The sequence below is a fragment of the Theobroma cacao genome, chromosome 1, assembly GCF_000208745.1.
Source record: "Theobroma cacao cultivar B97-61/B2 chromosome 1, Criollo_cocoa_genome_V2, whole genome shotgun sequence".
NCBI classification, from domain to species: domain Eukaryota; kingdom Viridiplantae; phylum Streptophyta; class Magnoliopsida; order Malvales; family Malvaceae; genus Theobroma; species Theobroma cacao.
The window spans coordinates 14,935,392-14,953,424 of NC_030850.1; the positions used below are offsets into that span (position 1 = coordinate 14,935,392).

General features: G+C 34.3%; 4 protein-coding genes across 13 annotated transcripts; 2 read left to right on the forward strand and 2 right to left on the reverse strand.

Annotated features, from left to right (window-relative positions):
* LOC18612617 (protein FAR1-RELATED SEQUENCE 5) lies at positions 2,059–6,479 on the forward strand. 2 transcript variants are annotated; one of them, XM_018118940.1, is made up of 3 exons: positions 2,059–2,255; positions 3,575–3,993; positions 5,724–6,479. In XM_018118940.1, coding segments are annotated over exons 1-3 (624 nt in total). In that variant the 5' UTR covers positions 2,059–2,254; the 3' UTR covers positions 5,928–6,479. The 2 variants fall into 2 exon arrangements, with proteins under 2 accessions (XP_017974429.1, XP_007049566.1); XM_007049504.2 differs by having other exon boundaries at positions 2,249–2,458.
* LOC18612618 (protein FAR1-RELATED SEQUENCE 5) lies at positions 6,973–9,557 on the forward strand. Of its 8 annotated transcripts, none has more exons than XM_007049505.2 (5): positions 6,976–7,051; positions 7,153–7,223; positions 7,676–7,760; positions 8,375–8,963; positions 9,212–9,557. In XM_007049505.2, exons 4-5 carry the CDS (start codon positions 8,409–8,411, stop codon positions 9,431–9,433), a joined length of 777 nt encoding a protein of 258 aa, XP_007049567.2. In that variant the 5' UTR covers positions 6,976–7,051; positions 7,153–7,223; positions 7,676–7,760; positions 8,375–8,408; the 3' UTR covers positions 9,434–9,557. The 8 variants fall into 8 exon arrangements, with proteins under 8 accessions (XP_017974361.1, XP_007049567.2, XP_017974345.1 ...); XM_018118856.1 differs by having other exon boundaries at positions 6,980–7,051; positions 7,659–7,760; XM_018118845.1 differs by having other exon boundaries at positions 6,981–7,051; positions 7,532–7,760.
* Positions 10,107–13,681, reverse strand: LOC18612619 (uncharacterized CRM domain-containing protein At3g25440, chloroplastic). 2 transcript variants are annotated; one of them, XM_018118745.1, is made up of 4 exons: positions 13,528–13,681; positions 12,383–12,707; positions 11,756–12,163; positions 10,107–10,960 (listed from the first exon to the last, which is right to left on the reverse strand). In XM_018118745.1, the coding sequence occupies exons 1-4, from the start codon at positions 13,641–13,643 to the stop codon at positions 10,424–10,426; spliced, it is 1,386 nt and encodes a 461-aa protein (XP_017974234.1). In that variant the 5' UTR covers positions 13,644–13,681; the 3' UTR covers positions 10,107–10,423. The 2 variants fall into 2 exon arrangements, with proteins under 2 accessions (XP_017974234.1, XP_017974238.1); XM_018118749.1 differs by having other exon boundaries at positions 12,383–12,710; positions 13,528–13,675.
* LOC108661559 (calmodulin-like protein 3) lies at positions 14,581–15,650 on the reverse strand. Its single transcript, XM_018118990.1, has one exon. It carries the CDS (start codon positions 15,288–15,290, stop codon positions 14,823–14,825), a length of 468 nt encoding a protein of 155 aa, XP_017974479.1. The 5' UTR covers positions 15,291–15,650; the 3' UTR covers positions 14,581–14,822.

Consider the following 18,033-nt stretch of genomic DNA (forward strand, 5'->3'; position numbering starts at 1 on the left):
GTCATCCAATTTATCTCTAAATAAATCAAGATAATTTAGAGATAATATTCATATTTTTGACCAATCAAAATTTAATTATTGGTCATTTAATTTATCTCTAATAATTATATTAATTTAGAGATAAAAGTCAAATTAGATTATGTAATTTATCTCTAAATAAATTGAGATAATTTAGAGATAATACCTAACTTCAGCCGATCAAAAATCAAGAACTTAAGGTCCGGCCAATCAAAAGACTTTTAATGAGTCATCATAATTTATCTCTAAATAAATTAAAATAATTTAGAGATAATTCAAAGAGATTATATTCTCATCAAAGTCTCCCACCAAACATTATAAATAAGGGGCTCCTCCTAGCCATTTTCATTCATTCAAAGGCATTTGAAAATTCAGAGGCATTCGAAGATTCGGACACATTCGAAGATTCGGAACATTTAAAGATTGAGAGCATTTCAGAGATCAAGAAGAATAGAAGATTTCTGAAGTAAAGATCAAGATAATTAAGCGAAGTTCGTGATCAAGATTAAGTCGTGAAGACCCTTGAAGCGAAGTTCAAGTGTTCGTGATCAAAACTAAGTCGTAAAGACCCTTGATGCAAAGATCAAGCAAGTTCGTGATCAAGACTAAGTCGTGAAGACCCTTGAAGTGAAGATCAAGTGTTCATGATCAAGACTAAGTCGTGAAGACCCTTGACATAAAGATCAAGCACGTTTGTGATCAAGACTAAGTCGTGAAGACCCTTGACGCGAAGATCAAGACTAAGTCGTGAAGACCTTTGACGTAAAGATCAAGCACGTTCGTGATCAAGACTAAGTCCAAGTTTGTGACTCTTGAAGACAAATTGAAGAAATTAATCAGAGAAATTTTTAGAGATCATCACTCACTTCATCAAATATTTGTATTTGTCTCATAATTTTCAAGTCAAGAAATTTCAACGAGAAATTTGTGTGTACAGGGATGTCAACAGGTACCCTAATATAGGGTACTCCATAAAAGGGTTCGGGTAGTGATTTCACTACTTGAATAGGATTCAGGTAGGGTTCGGGTACCACCCCTTGAATACCCGTTACTCGAATTCGATTAATATTTATAAATATTTTATTATTATTTTAATAATTAAATTAAAAATTTAGAATTTCTATCAACTTTACAAGCAATTTTTTTTTGTTAAAAACTAACAAATATATGAAAAGTATGGTTACTCTAATTATTAATATGATGACATTAATATATTTAAATTAAAAATTATTAGATTGTTAATTATGTTTAAATAATTTGAATATTATATCATATTATAAAAGAATATAATTACTATTATATATGTACTTTTAATATACATATACTTACTTTTTATTTTGTAATGTTATTAATTATAACATTATGGTATATATTATAATATTATGACTTATAAAATTANTTTTAATTTCATAAAATTAAGAACAAATCCTTGTAATTAATTAAATTAATTCATGAAAGTATTATTATTAATTAACTTGTAATGTCTTTTAATATATATACTTTATATATTGTGTTAATCTATAAGGAATATAATTACTATTTTATTTATTAAAATATTTTTTATGTATGCGTTTGTGTATATATATATATTGTATTTAAATAAATATATTATTTTTTATTTTGTATTAACATTGCAAAAATTATAACTCATAAAATTATTAATTACAGTATATATACATTTATTTATATAAACTTATAACATATAAATCTAAAGAGAAGTTATAAGATTAGAAAATTTAATTGGGTACCCATGAAGAAGATTTTAATAATTTTTTTATTTAATCGAGTATTTAAACGGGTTAGAGTAATTATAGGGTAATACGAATGTATTAGGATTAAGGTAATAATTTTTAAATTATTCAGATAATTAATAGAATTAAGATAATTAATTTTTAATAGAGTTAGGATTCGGATACTTCGAAATTATAAAATACTCGACCCGTTAACATCACTATGCCGAATGAGAAATGTTTATTTGGGTTACTCGCATGATGAAACCCGAACCGAATTCATCACCCGTAAAAGCAAAAGATGACGGGGCCAAGGAGCAACGAATTGAGTGCGAGCATCTACACAGGAGACGACCCTAGGAACTAATTGTTTGGGTGATCCACGTTTCTATCCAACGGTGGAAATCCATCATTTCATATTGAGGCTTGTATTCCTTTCTGCATCGGATCAGAGAATCATCGCCTCTCAAATTATCTTTGGATGCCTCTCAGAAACTCTTGATTCTAGTAAGTTTTTCCCTCTCTCACATTTTCACGCTTCGATCATCTTTATTATATTTGTCATCATCGCCATCATAACTACTATTAAACAACATCTGAATTCCCTCCAACGATTTACTCAAGTTACTCCAAAACACCCTTCTCTTCTTTTTTCTTGTTTGAGAGAGACGGAAAGATTTTTATGTATAGGTCGACAAAGCTTATGCATGGTATGTCTTTGGCTTAAGAATTTTAAGGTTTTTGTTGGCTGGCACTAGTAGTGAAAGCAAATTGCAATTTTGGAGTATTTAAGCTAGGAAAATTTCAAGGAATGGCTTTTTTAGGAAAAAAAAGTTGTAAATATTGGTGTGGATTTGGATGATCTATACAAAGAAGTTAGTTAGGTGATTCTGCCTAAATAAAGATAGTATTTGTTTATGGACTATGTGTAAATCTTGGGGTACGTTTATCCTCAAATTGTTATTTTGTTGCTGGATGGTGGAAGTAGATGCTCTAGAAAATAAAAATGTTTTATATAAAATTCTGGAGATACTAATATGAAATGAAGATTGACTAACTGATTCTATGGAAGTTATTTACCAATTGTTGCTGCATTTGTTGTCTTCAGGTCTTGTTTTTATGAATATACCATTTTTGGTTAGGGTATTGTTTCAATTTCATTATTCATGTCCGTATCTGTGCAACATTTGCTATTTGGTGTAATCAGTTACCTCAGTCAATCATTTATTATCACTTTACAATTCATATTGCCAACTCTTGGTTGAACAACTGTCTTGAGTAATGGCATTTCGATTAATGTTATCTTGTCATCAAGTTTCCATCGGTGTATATTTTTAATTTTTTTAAGGCATGCTGTGATGCTTTCATCTAAGTTCATTAGTTCATTTTGTTTCTTTAGCCTTGCTCCATAACAAAAATATAGAATCATGTGCTTTTCTATTTTTCTATCATTTAATTGTAGCAAGTTTTATCTTTTGTATTGTTGGTGTAATTTATACCTTTCAGCACATTTACTTGATTTTAGAACTTTCTTGTTGACAGTCCTTTTTCCATCTTTGGATTTTAATCCTTTTCTACTAGTGGTCAATTGAATTTAGTGTGCTTAACTAGAAGTGTATATGACTATATTGGAAAAGTTTGGAAAACTATTTCTCACATGAATCATATATGATAGCAAGCAGGGCATTATAAAATTTATGATTTGCATAGCATAAAAGGCATAGTACTTTTTTTTTAAACTATATGAACTTGTCATTTTGGTTGACATAAAATGAGGTCACAAATATGACATCAGAAGGTTTTATTCAATTGCTTTTTGGCCACAGTGGATTTAGATAAGGAAGTTGGGACAGTCGACAGCTCTGAAGAAAAAACAGCCGAACCAGAAGGAAGAGAAATCTTAGAGCCGTATGTGGGTATGGAATTTGAATCTGAAGATGATGCTAGGAAATTCTACGTAGAGTATGCCAGACAGGTTGGATTTGTGGTGCGCATTATGCAGCGCCGTCGTTCAGGAATTGATGGAAGAACTCTTGCTCGCCGTCTAGGATGTAACAAACAGGGCTTCTCTCCTAATCATAAGGGCACATTTGGACCAGACAAGAAGCCACGCCCCAGCGCACGAGAAGGTTGCAAAGCTACTATCTTGGTAAAGATGGAAAAGACTGGAAAATGGGTTGTTACGAGATTTGTAAAGGAGCATAATCATCCTCTTATTGCGACAGCCAATGGATTCAGTACTACGGTGAGTTTTTATCAACTTTTATATAATAAAAGTGAAGTTCAAAATTGTTATATAAAGAAAGAATAAAGTTTAAATGTTCTAACTTTGTTGATTGACTCTTATATAAACTAACCTTGAGATCATTGAGTTTCTTCCTTTATTTTTATTGTTTTTACTTTATTTACATATTAAGCAGAATACTTTTATTTCTAGATATCATGTTTTTGGTTTAATTCCTAATTTTTTACATGGCCGATATCAGTTTTGGTTTTTAATATTATATGTAGGGTGAGTTTTCTTAGATAATTTAAAATTATAGAATATGCTGCTGGGAGGGTGAAAATTTCTTTCACAAGGATTAATGACCATGATGGAAATTATGGTCACCACTTTACTTAAAAAATTAAACTCAGTTCTTGCTTGAAAATCATTTTCTAAGATATGAAGTATTTGTGTTCTGTACCCATTGAGTAAAGCTGGGGATGGATGCCTTCTTTTTATGGTGCCAACTTTTGCCATTGCAACTTGTGCTTTTGTTCCTTTAAATTGTTCCTCATTGAAAATGTCCTTGTGCTTGGAAGCTTTCTAATTTTATAAACGTGTATAACATGAAAAGGGTTAATTACATTTGGTATCCAACCTAGAATGAAATTGTTGATTTGATATATGAAGAAAAAAGAATTGCAATTTAATACTCCAACTTTCATTCTATCAAGCTAGTTGCGCCCTTGCTAACTCAGTTAGTGAAGTGTCCAAAAATATCCAATCAGAATGTGTCATTTTTGTTTCTTTTTTATTTTAAATTTTTTTAAATTAATTTTTTAATTTTGAATTAAAAAAATTTTAAATTTTAAAAGATAAGCAAAAGAGAGAGAAAGCACGGAGAGAGGGAAGGGAAGAGTGAGTGAGAAGGGAAAGGGGGAAAGGGGGAAAGTGGGAGGGGAGGGTGCTGCCATCGCAAGCCAGATCGTTGTTGATCTGCCTAGACTGGCACCAGTCAGCCCCTCCCCTTGTCTCTCTTCCCTACGCTTTTCTTTCTCCTCGATTCCCTCTTTCTCTCTTTTTAACTTTTTTTTTTAATTTTCTTTGGTAAATTTTTTTTATTTTGTTTTCTAAATTCTTTATTTTTTTAATTCCTAAAATAATTTTTTTTAAGAAAAACGAAAAATAACATTACTTTTTTTAGACACTTTGTGTGTGCTTATCGGCTATATTTAGCTACGTCACACATTTGACTAATGGAGTTGATCAATGTGCAAACTGATGGATGAAAGTATAGTTCTAGTCCCAAACTGTAACTTTTTTTTAGGTAACAAATCAATAGTTTCACTATAATTCAAGTACCAAATTTATAATTAACCCAAATGAAAATAAATGCTACTTTGTGTTGGACTATAATAGTTGATGTCCTGCAATACTCTGCTTCATGTTGAGTTAGCTTCAGAAGAGTTTGTGCATGCTGAGTGTGACTACAACAAACACACACTGCATTGTCATAACTAGTATTAGCTTCCTTCTGGTACTTATTGAGGTTCTCATATCTGATGATGAAGGATGACCGTTTGCTGGTGAAAGTTTGTTTTCTGTGCTTGTCTTATAAGCCACAACTAATTAATTGCATAATGATTGTTAAATATCTATATACTTGTAAAATATCTATATACTTGTATAATGACCATTCAATAAATTGTGTCTTTTCTGTTTTAATCCACTGTGGCTGCAGCAAATAAGTGGTTTGTTCATGTTTTTAGGGTGATAAGGACAAGAAAATTGAAGAACTCTCTATGGAGTTAGCGCATCAAGAGCAATTATGTTCAGCTTATCGAGAAAAGTTGTTCACTTTTATGAATAACGTAGAGGAGCAAACAGAAGAACTATCTTCAAAAATTCAAGTTATTGTTGACAATGTTAGGAAGCTTGAATCTGAAACGCAGAGATTCTCCCACCGAAGATAGCCTTGGCATTATACTTGACTACTTATCTGTGGTGAGACTTGTATATTTGGTTTCTTGGAAGCTTTTAATCATGTACAGAATTCTTTAGGATCATTTTGTTCTAGTTAAGATGCTTAACATTTAACATTGTGGAATGAACTTTAAAGCATCTTGTTAGATGAAATGAAAGCTTCATGATTCTCTGTCCCATATTGTGGGTTGATTTGGAAACAAAAGTCTGAAAATGGTTATACTCTTGGAAGGAGAAAACCTTTTTGCCCCTATTAGGAGCACCCTCTTGGAAGCTGCAGCTAGAAACCAGAGACCTGCTGCCAAACAGCTGAAATGGTCATTATTGGTGGACAGGACTATGGTCAGCTGAGTAATGCAAGGACAATGGAATCCAAGTTGACAGTAAAATTGCTTTTATCGACAGTCAAAATTTACAAGTTTCATCCTAGTCTTGGAGATTTGTTAGCCTCTCTGAGATTGCTCTTTGTAAAGTAAACCAACCTTGATGTGATTCTGTGGCTTTTTTGAGATCACTCTTCGAATAAGAAAGCCTTCATAGCATGTTAGTCTTGTTCTTCACCACCTCTCCCCTCACCATTGCTTTTGACAAGCTAGAGCAAAACTTTATTTGGCTCGCTCTCATAGAAAAGCAGAGGTTTTAACTGTCCCTAGCTCCAAATTTACTGTAAGAATAAAAAGATAAAAAATAATAAAGGAGCCATCACTTCCCAATTTCCATTATCCTAAAACATATTAGAAATATTGGCGTTCTTAAATAAATAAAACAACATATCATCCTAATATCTAAATTAATGAGACAAAATCCAACCACATTAAGCACAATCCCCAACATAAAAGTAAAAGTAGTTACTGATCACTGGATTAAACCTCGGAACGCTGTCCCCTCTTCTTTGCTTTCATAGTCAGTGTCCAAACATAAACCATACGTGCCTTCTAAATCAGAGATAAAACGGTGCCGTTTAAAGTATACTCTTTTAAAATGTGGGGCCCACCAGGGGCACGAGAAAATAAGAAGATGTGATCAGATACGGCTACCCTCCATCAAGTTCCACCGTAGGCCTCACCTGAACCGTAGCAATTTTTTCAATCCTAGGGTTTCTTTTTTCTTCCCAGTAAGTAACTAATCATCTTTTAACCTTTTGTTTTCTCTTTTCTTTTTCTTATTTTTAATTATTAGTTTCTGTTTTCTGTTTGGTTCCCTGGAAACCCGAAGAACAAATATTTAAAAATTTAGCAGCGCCACATTGATTCGTTTTATGCAACTTGTCACTCCATTTACTTCAAGTAAGACGCTAGTTCTTTGCTTGATCCATAACTTTTCTTTCCCTTTATTTTCTATTCAGTTGTTTTATTTATGTATTTGTGCTGTGTCTCTGTACTGAGGATAGTGTGACCTTTTGGATTGATTTATGATTGGTTTGTAATATTTCATTTCTGAGTGTTTCTTTTTTTTTTTTTAGGAAAGTCAATGTTTTTCTGTAGATTTATTTGGATGGTAGTTCCTGTAATTTTTGTTTTTCAGTTGCTCTGAATTGTGCTTAGTTCCAAATGAAGTAAAATGCAGTAAACTTTTTTTTTTTTTTATACTAAAGGGTTAAACTTCAAAGAATGGGAAAACTTTTTTTCTGCCCACCATGTTTATGAAGGTGGAATCTAATGTACTTGGGATGCTGATAGGTAAGACTGATGCCTGATCATTTAACGGTTTGATGCCAAAAGAAATTGATGATTTTCAGGACAATAAATGTTAGACAAAGTGGAGATCATTGGTGGACTTGCTTATGTTCAAATTCCAGCTAATTCTTCGCTTTTGTAAAGTAGGTAATGAGCTTAAATAAATGAATTTGCACTGTGCATAAAAAATGCTTTACATATTTCCCTTTTTAACAGATCCTTCGCATATTATCCAGAGCTCTTTATGGTAGGTGTCAAGACTTGAGAGAACTGCATTTGGTAAATAGATTTATAGATATTTCTCTGCTCTGTGGAATAAGAATTCGAATCTCAACTTTGAGTTTGGCTAGTTGATTAATCCAAACATAGGTTGTTGGGATGTAAAAATGGCACAAAATTTGATCTTTTAGATTGCATTATAGGGCATTTTGTCAAGTTGGTCCCTGCACTTTTATCAGTAAGGGTAAGTGAAGTTAAATTTCTACATGACCATGTCTTTCAGCGTTGTTCTGGAGAGGATTTAAGACTCCTGGTAGTCCTTACTATTTTATCTATTCAGTCATCATCTGGTAAGAGATTGAAATCGGGGTTCATGATTCCACTTTTGTAATTGTTTATCGGAGTTTGGTTATAGTCATTTAACTTTTCATAATTCTTCTACTTGTGCTTCTTATTCCTCATTTATCTTTCTGCTCTCTTTTCAACTTCAGTTAAGTAAGAGAAATTTGAAAATGAAGGTGTTTGGTTTTGCTTGCCTCCAGCTATAAATGAACAATTTGGTAAAGAAAGTGCATCATGGAGAGCTCATCTAGTCAAGGGATAGATTCAGATGAAAGTGTGAGGTGTTTGCAAGTTGAAAACTTTGATGAGCAGGAATTGGTTGATCATGACCTTTCAGACAACATTGAGTTATGCATGGGAGAAGTTGACAAGATTATAGAAGAGTCTACTGAGAGTTTACCGTTGTTAAGCAATGCTGTGGAACCGTATATTGGCATGGAGTTCAAGTCAAGAGATGCTGCAAGGGAATTTTATGTTGTTTATGGCAGACGCACTGGTTTTACAGTGCGAATCCATCATAATCGACGATCACGAATAAACAATATGGTAATTGGTCAGGATTTTGTTTGTTCAAAAGAAGGTTTTCGTGAAAAGAAATATATGTACAGAAAAGACAGGGTTCTTCCTCCCCCACCTATCACTCGAGAAGGCTGCCCTGCAATGCTGAGGTTGGCTTTAAGGGATGGGGTAAAATGGGTTGTTACCAAATTTGTAAAGGAGCATAATCACTCATTAATGTCACCCGGAAAGGTACCATGGCGAGGGTCTGCCAAAAATTTGATCAGTGAGGTACATTACTGTTCTCTTATAATTGTAAATATCAAGGTGCATATGAGATTAGCCTACTAGTTCATGCTATCAAATTCTATATACTAAACCACATATGAGATGACAGAAGTTATGGATCAAGATTGGTGAGCCATTACTCTTTCAGCTTTTGTACATATTCAAGTATAGAGACAAGTAAATGCTCCCTAGGCTCATATACATTTATGTTTCCTAATATTTTTCTTCTACAATAATTTTGTTTTTTATAGGATGAGAAGGATCAGAGAATACGAGAACTAACCCAAGAGCTGAACAATGAAAAACAAAAATGTAAAAGGCGGTGTGCAGCTTACCAGGAACAATTACGCATGATATTGAAATTTGTTGAGGAACATACTGATCAATTATCAAAAAGAGTTCAAGATATAGTCGAGAACATAAGAGAACTTGAAGATGCGCAGCTGGAAGATTCAGATTGCAGCTATGTTTAGTCTATCTTCCAGCTAGGCATAAATGTCTGATACATTGTACAATTCCTTTTTCCACCCTTGTTTGGATTTACCCTACGGTGATTATACTAGTGCAAATATAAGTTAATTTGGACCATTCTCTGCATACTTGATTTTAGATTGCAAGGCCTTTTGTGGGGATTGTAAAGCGCAAAATGTGCAAAAGAGAGAACATCATGACTAGAATTCTGTTTAACAGGTTCTCAGATGGTTAAACTGTTGTTATAATTCCAGTCTCCAGTCTACCCATAATATTTGGAGACAGGGAATGTCTATATGTTGGCTAGAACTATAAAAGGGCTAAATCAGCAAAAGAGAGAACAGGGAGGCTACCGGAACCCGATTAGCCAATTCTCCCTGTTGTCTTAATTGCAATCTACCGAAAATATTAGAGACAGGAAATATCTATCAGTTGGCCAGAATTGCCTATAAAAACCTGCTTGCGAGTGCAGTCAAGCAAGTAGGGCACAATTTCGCACACAGATGTATCTGCTACTCTTTTACTTAAGAAAAATGCAGAATGAAATTATAAACGTCCTCTCTTTGAAATGGATGGGGAGGTAGTCGGGTTCTTAGAAGTTCTAGATTTGCTGTATTGCATGCATGCCTATTATAGCTACATTAATATACCAGAAGTTTAGCATTTGTACGCTAATGGTGGAAAATGTCATGTAAACAAGTGTAGACAATGCCAATGCCAATGCCAATGCCAACGCCAACGGGCAACAACAGCTACAGGGATTTGACATGCTTTACACATTCAGCCGACAGAAAGAAATGACTGCACATATACGTTTTATAGATCCTCGACTGCCAAGTTACTGAAAACTCAAGCATTACTGTGATGATTCCCAACAAGTACGGCTCCTTCGCAATGCATTAAGGACTATGCAATCAAGACTCAACAGATGAAATAGAGTAAATAAACATCTACAACAGCAATGTTAGCAATTACATTAATTATGAACCCTCCTATCTCCTCTTTTTCTTTAAAAGTGAAGCAGCACGTATAAATATCCGATCGACCTCGTCAAAGTTTGGTGAGTCAACATCTTTCTCTGATGCTGTGGGAACTTTTGAGCCCATGGATATTTGACACAGGTGCTCCTCAGAATGTTCAGGTTCCCTATCACTTTCAACTGGAAATTTATCAAATTCATCCAAATAAAGTGGTCGCTCTTCCCTCCTCTCTGTCTCAGTGTCAGACTCAGTCTCAAAAATATCTGACAAATCCTCAGAATCTGAAGCCATAAGCGAATCTGTAGTGGATTCATTTTCAGAAAGTTCCTTGCTCTCATCCAAAATTTCTTTCAATTTATTTGAACCCTCAAACTGCAAGCTTGAAATGTTCCTAGAATCCACATTGTCATTATCAGTGTTTTGCACGTGTTGCATTGGATCAGGTCTATTTTCAGCTTGAGCATGAAGCAACTCAAGGTCCTGCTCAAGCTTGGGAATATACTTCCTAACAGCTCGAAGCCCATCCCTATATTTGGATTTATCCAGAGCCTGTACAACGGGGAACAGAAAGAAAATGATGTGAAGGCAAATTTAGATAATTACATATAAAAAAAAAGGGCAGTGCAAGCTCTCTGTCTGACAATCTACCAAATGAGAGCTTAAATAGAAACATGCTTGATCCACATTAAGATTACATTCTCAAAGCTCGGGTGAGAGTCATACGGTGAAGATTTAAAAATAATCTTAAAGATGAACTTAATTTTTTCTGAGATTAAGAAATCAGTTTAAAGATGACCTAGGTTACTCAACCATGACAAAATATGCTAATGCAAGACACTGCTAAATATTCTACTCGATGAGAGACAAGAACAGTATGTTCTTGGTAATTTTCCAAAAATTTCTAACCAGTGGCATTTTATCCTCAGTGTAAAGTTATTTATGCAGTCCTTTTACAATCAAACACCTACATATCAGACACATTTAGTGAAAGGAAGAAACTCTTAAATTGAAAAAAAAAAAAAAAGTCTTCGGTACCACAGCATACTGAAAATTAATTCAGTTTGATTCCCAAAAAGTTTCTTTATTTGAGAAATTTAAATAAAACATGGCTCATTTTCATTCGATGCTTCTGTGCCTAATTGACTTCAATGTCCTCATTGTGTGAAATGACCAAGAACCATTCCGAAAATGTCTTCTTTATGGGATGAATTAAAAGGAGAATGTTATATTCATGCAAAGTTTGTATGCTCAGTAAACTGAAATTCTCAATTCCATTTCTCAGATTTTCAATATTACGGAGAAAAAAAACAAACCCCCATGAAAAGATAAGGAGAGAAGAAAGACCTTCTTTCTCGAAAGAGTGACCCGGGGTGACATAATCTCTGTTGGTGGTTGAGAATAATTCTTCCCTCTGTACATTATTATTGTATTATCATCATGAATGTCAAGCACAATTCCACCTGTCAACCGTGCGAGCTCAGCAGCAATCTCCTTGACTTCCTCTGGTGAAAATGTCTTAACCACCACCTTCAAAGTCTGATGTTTCTTCCAGTGAAGGTGCATGTTCAGAATTACACCCTGGTAAATTCCTCGTCTTCCTACTGGCACATAATTTTTGCACTTGAGGCCCATCTTCAAAAAGAAAAAGTGCTCTTCCGGAGTCAATATTTCTGGATCATGGGTTGTTTCTGATGATTCTGCAGGTTCAATCTTCTTTAAAGCTGTTCCAAGTCTTTCTTCTTTCTTTTGAGCCTGGAGAGAGAACAAGAGAAGGAAATACACATAAAAAAAAAATAGAGAGAGAATTAGACACAGAAGAATACACAGCAACTAGCATAGATATGACTATCTAGAAAAAAATCCCGACTTCAAATTCACGAGAGAGAGAGAGAGAGAGAAATATAGAGAGAGCACTGGCTTGAATTCTCCTTATCAATATGTAAGCATTCTGTAGACAAACTGGGAGCTTACCTTTCTAAGTTTGTAAAGAATTTTTTCTTCAGCTGTCATTCTTTCATACTCTTTCTTCTTCTTCCACCTGAAGTATTTCAACCACCGTACTACAGCTCGTTTACCCTTCAGCTTCTTCCTCTTCACCTTACCATCACCACTACCAGCATTATCAACACTAGCATCTTTCTCAGAATGGTTGAGCGTCTCAACAACTTTTTCAGAAGCATTCAGAAATCGAGCTGAATGAATCCAGACATGCCCCTCGAGCAGAAACCTCCTTATGTCATAGATTGGGACAAAAGCTTGCTGCCAACCAAAAGCCTTGCATATAACATCACCCAAACTACTGCATTGTGAGTAAATCCTCATGCAAATTCTTTTAGTGAATATATGTATAAATATATATATATATATGTATAAATAAATGTATAAATATATATATATATATATATATATATGAATGATAAATTGAACACTTACTTCAATTGCACTAAAGCTTTAAAAGATTCAAATTTACTAAGTCATTAACAAGTTGTATCATTACGTTACCCAGAAAACAAACCAGGCTTTTGAAAACCAGGGGGAAATATAACACAGATGCAACAAGATTCAAGCATTAACGCCCAAAAATAGTTGGAAAAAGGAAATGCATACAAAGTAATTGCTAGTCATGAATCCGTTCACGATTCAATGAAAACAGAGGATCATAAGTTAATAAGGTTTTCCTATTAAACCAAAGCCAAGGGTTTTTAGTTGGATCAAAACAAACAGTAACCCCCAATTAAAATTGTTAAAAATTTACATGAAAATGTGAGGGACCTCAAATTCCTAACACACCTTCTAAAAGATGTTATTCCAAAAGCAAGTAGAAAATTTAGGAATCCATCAATATTGAGTTAAGTTTAATGAACTCCAACCGAAACTCCAATCAAGACGAAAACAATCCATTTGATATCAGTCCAAAGATGACTCATTTTCATGTCCAAAGCATCCCAGATTGCCAAAAGCCAAGCTTTTTATACGATAAAAGAAAAAGTGGATTTTCTTCAACGAATTAACACATTTCTTTCCAAATCCAATGAAATGGCACTAAGGAAAGAACCCCACCTACTGACTGGCTGAGCAACCTTAAAAAGTCATAACCCAAATACAGAGAGAAATACCTGGTAATTTGAAAGGACTTATTGGGGATGAAAATGAATGAATTAGAGGAAAGAATCTTGAGCCCATGAGGTTTACGCAGAGCCACTGAAGCTGAACCTAAAATCCTCCCCGCCATTTCTCTGTTTTCTCTCTTCTTCACTCCCTTAGTCTGGGTTTGCCCTTTTATGCTGTGAACCGGTTTGGTGCAGGCCTGCGCCCACGGTTCGGCCCCTATGTTTAACCCGTTTGTGTGGTTTAGGCCTGATAAACTGATCATCACTTGTTAGAATTTTTTAAGGACTTTAAATTCTTTTTTTTAATTTATAAAATATTTCGATTGTCTCTCAAATAGTTTTAAGGTCATAAATAATTAATTTGTGGAAATTTATTTTTATGAAAAGTGAAACTGTTGGAAACTTTATTTTTCTTCTAGTACCTAATATTAATAAAACATCATTGTTTTTGTTTTTATAAATTTGAAATTATACTTTAAAAAAACTTTTAAATTACTTTAAAAAATTCAAATAAATTCTTATTATAATATTTTTTATCATATTTAATTAAGCTCAAATATTTAATTGCCTTTTCCAACGGAAATTTCGTTGGTAATTTTCAAAGGAATTATTTTTCAACAGAATTTTCGTGAGAAATTTTCAACGAATTTCTTAAAAACATTAGTAAAATTTCAAATTTTCAACGGATTTCCAATAGAAACTATTACCCATAAAGCTTATACCGACGAAATTTTCAATGAACTTTTTCATTGGAGTTAAACATTTCCAACGAAAAAGAACCTATTTCCAACAGAAATTTCCGTTGGAAATAGCCAAATTTTTTGTAGTGCCTTGACTCTTCTCTTAAGATGCAAATTAACGAGGAATCACCATATCTTATCATCAATGTGCTATAGAAAGGCCTAAACCTCAATCATGGGCTACCTACTGATGCAAATGTTAAAAGAAAAGTGTTAATCAACGAAGAGAAATATTTTCCAAATGTTTAAATTTGTAGCTCAATTAAGTACTACAAATTAAGGCATTAATCATGAATAAATAAATGGAGTGATAAAAAAAATTAATAATAATAAAAAGGCATATATCCATGTAGACAACACCATATTAGAATATCGAACTAATTACAACAATTGAGAGAAGACATTGCAAATTCTTACAACAATAATGTTGTTGTTTCTCTATTAACCTTGAACTCAAGGTTCTGTGTGTCGTTCCTTAATTTTTGGTTATCATTTTTCCCTTGCCCTAGAAGATTAACTTTGTTTCATGTATGTATTGTCTGTAGATATATAGATTATATACTAACTTGAACTGAGGGCAGCAAAGCCACCACCTTTCATCATCTGCTTGAACTCCTTGAAATTAACCATTCCATCTCCGTCCACGTCCACCTTCTTTATCATCCTCTTGCACTCCTCTATTGTTCTCCCTTGCTTCAGCCCCAACGATGCCAAAACTGACCTCAACTCCTCAACCGTGATGAATCCATCTCCGTTTTGATCGAACACGTTAAATGCTTCCTTCATGTCCTCCTCCTCGTCCCTCTCGTTCATGATGCTCTCGTACAAGGCGCCAAATTCGTCAATATCCACGTAACCATCTCCATTCACATCGATCTTCTCGATCATTTGGCTTAGTTCTTTGTCAGGGATAAAGATTCCTAAGTTCTCTAGCGAGTCGCTAAGCTCTTTCTTGGTGATCTTACCATCTCCGTTCCTATCAAACATTTGAAACACCCGGCGGAGCTCTGCGGGATCCATTCCTTCCATCAAGAGAATAATAATAATAATAATAATAAAAATAAAAATAAAAACCCTAACAAATTAAGAATTTGCTTGAAATTAAGTTAGACGACGAGCTCAACAACCAAAAGAAAAAGAAGCCAAAAGAGCCATGGAAAGAAGGACCAGTCAAATGTTAAAGAGCTATTTAGCAGAAACAGATGATTGAGAGAGACCAAAATAGGAATGAGAGGCAATTGGCAAGGAAATATACAAAAGGCGGTAAGTGGTTGGAAAATGATATGAAGAAAAAGGAGAACCAATAAGGTAGAGGTGATTGTTGAGTAAAAGGTGGAGAAAGAGGAGGCATGCAGTTCACCCAAGTGTCCATCGGAATCAATGGTTTTTAACAACATGCATGAGAGCTTCTGTTTTTTGGGGATGCAAAACGCGTTTATAGTTTAGATTAGAGTCATTTATTTAGGTACGAAATAAAAGGCTTCTCTGCAATTGGCCGGTCAGTTGGGTAGGCTGCTGGTTTTTATCATTATTTTAGGAATTGGACGGTTAGTTTCTGTTTGGGAATTAAGTTAATCAAAGGAGAGGTCAGGATGCTGACACTTGGAGAGCTGGCTTGGCATGGAGATAATTTGATTGATATCTTTTTTATTTCAACAATTATGTTTAATTAAGCAATGAGAGGTTTTGTCTCAAAGACTTCTTTTAAGGGATGAGGTATATATGACATATAATCGGATTTCATCTTCTTGTTATCATTGCTTTATTTATAGCACTAAGCATTAACACGACAGTCAATACAATACCTAGCCTTTGGTTGAACAAAAATGAAGAAGCCACTTAGATAGTCTTCATTTCATGCCAGCCATGTTCCCACCAGTTATTTTTCAATTCAATGTCTTAGGTCCTCTCAGCTTTAATTAGAGTTTAGAGAAAATGTTCCCACCAAAAATGACCTTAAGTTTCTTGCACCAAGGACGTCTAGCATAGGATAATTAGCACTTGTTTACATGGAAACTAATTCCAGCTGTTCATAACCATGGACAGATATTCTTGGTCAGAAAGTGCATTAAAAGAAATTCTTGGTCTGAAACTCAAATAAATCCTTCATCAAACTTGGCATTTTCATTGCTACATTACCAATTCTAGGAAATGCAACAATTTCTGGTAAGATACCATTCCATAAGTGAAACACACTACATCCACTCCTCTCCTAATAAATACTATGCTCTTCCTTTCCTTGAATTCACAAAAATAATTGAAACAAAATGTCCAACAAAGTTTCGTGGGAAGATCTTCAAGACAAAAGAATGAGAGTGAAGGCTCATGAAGCAAAACTGAGCATGGAGCCTAAACTAGAGCTAAGACTTTGGAACTATAATGAGGTTCATCAAGAATCCAGGAAAGTACTCAATTTGCTGGAGTCCCTTGATAAGAGACCTTGGAATATCTTGGAACCCATCAACAAGGAGCAGAAGCGGGAATTCTTATGCAAATACTGCAACAAGAAATTCTCGAACTCACAAGCATTAGGAGGGCACCAAAATGCCCATAAACGTGAACGAGCACTTTCCAAAAAAGAGAAAGGAAGGATGGATTTATATAATCCATATGGTCATATTTGTAGTCATTTATGTGATCCATTTTCACCCATGGCAAGAGTTCCAAATCCAGAGACTTCCCAGAAATCCTTACGGACCAATATGGAAGCAATGATTCAGAAACCATACAATGATTCACCAGGGTTTGTGAATAACCCAAATTTCATGAGCTCTCAAATTGCTATGCCCCCATCAGATGACCACTCCTACTGGAGTCCTGGTGGCGATTTATCCCAACCGGCAACTACTCCATTCCACTCTAGAGCTCCTCCTTTCAAAAATTTTGGGGGTTTTCAGAATACAAATTTGCACAAGTTCTAGCAAACTAAATTGCAAGAGTAGGTGATTATGTCAGAGGTGGATTGCCAAGAAATAACAATTCTTTTTAGTTTGTAACTTTATCCACAATGTGTTTTCAAGTTTTAATATAAGATTGAGATTTTGTCTTTTAAGTTAGTCCAATTATGATTAGGGCAATGTTATTTGGTCTCAACAATTTTCCTTGCATAAGTTTATCTACGAGTATTATTTTACAAAAACAGCTCACCGAATTCTTCTTATGAGATGCATGAAAATATATGCTCTCTCCCCAGCTTAATATTTGGCTCTTTCAGTACTTGGTCTCCATTTTCAAAACTGGGTCTTCAACAAAATCATGCAATTCAAAAATACAAAACAAATTGAACTATGACTTGATAACTCAAGTTGCAATTCTCAAAGAAAGCAAATATTTGTTTGTCAAAGGAAAAGAGAATGGAAAATGTATTCCAGCCATGTGCCCCATAAGATCACAGAGGGAGGACCCTAAGGGCGAGTAAGTTGGAAATCAGTTTGATTGTTTATATAGCAAACGAAGAAATTGCCTCAAAACAATTCGTTTTTAACAACGGTTTTGGGACAGAGTGCGTTTGCAAAGATTTCCTTTTTTTTTTTTTTAAAGAAAGAAGAGATCTGGGATGAAGAGAAAAGGAATATGCCAGTAGGAAAAGGGCCTGAAAAATCTGGAAAAGACATCAGATTCAGGTGAGTGATACTGGCTGAGTTTACATATCGCAAGTTTTTCTAGTATTTGATTGACTGGGTTGTTTCCATCTACACCCAACCAAGAAGCTGACTTGCTTTACATTTCTATATCATCTGATCTTTTTTTTCAAGTACAAAAAAAAAAAAAA

What these genes read in the sequence shown, in the direction of transcription:
- LOC18612617 (XM_007049504.2), top strand. Translation starts at nt 2,431, where the DNA reads ATGTATAGGTCGACAAAGCTTATGCATG. An exon ending in GTCGACAAAGCTTATGCATG is followed by an intron (nt 2,459 to 3,574) that starts GTATGTCTTTGG and finishes TTTTGGCCACAG; the next exon opens with TGGATTTAGATAAGGAAGTT. An exon ending in CCAATGGATTCAGTACTACG is followed by an intron (nt 3,994 to 5,723) that starts GTGAGTTTTTAT and finishes TCATGTTTTTAG; the next exon opens with GGTGATAAGGACAAGAAAAT.
- LOC18612618 (XM_018118872.1), top strand. Translation starts at nt 8,409, where the DNA reads ATGGAGAGCTCATCTAGTCAAGGGATAGATTCAGATGAAAGTGTGAGG. An exon ending in CCAAAAATTTGATCAGTGAG is followed by an intron (nt 8,964 to 9,211) that starts GTACATTACTGT and finishes TGTTTTTTATAG; the next exon opens with GATGAGAAGGATCAGAGAAT.
- LOC18612619 (XM_018118749.1), bottom strand. Translation starts at nt 13,643, where the DNA reads ATGGCGGGGAGGATTTTAGGTTCAGCTTCAGTGGCTCTGCGTAAACCT. An exon ending in TTCTTTACAAACTTAGAAAG is followed by an intron (nt 12,164 to 12,382) that starts GTAAGCTCCCAG and finishes TTCTCTCTCCAG; the next exon opens with GCTCAAAAGAAAGAAGAAAG. An exon ending in TCACTCTTTCGAGAAAGAAG is followed by an intron (nt 10,961 to 11,755) that starts GTCTTTCTTCTC and finishes CCCGTTGTACAG; the next exon opens with GCTCTGGATAAATCCAAATA.
- LOC108661559 (XM_018118990.1), bottom strand. Translation starts at nt 15,290, where the DNA reads ATGGAAGGAATGGATCCCGCAGAGCTCCGCCGGGTGTTTCAAATGTTT.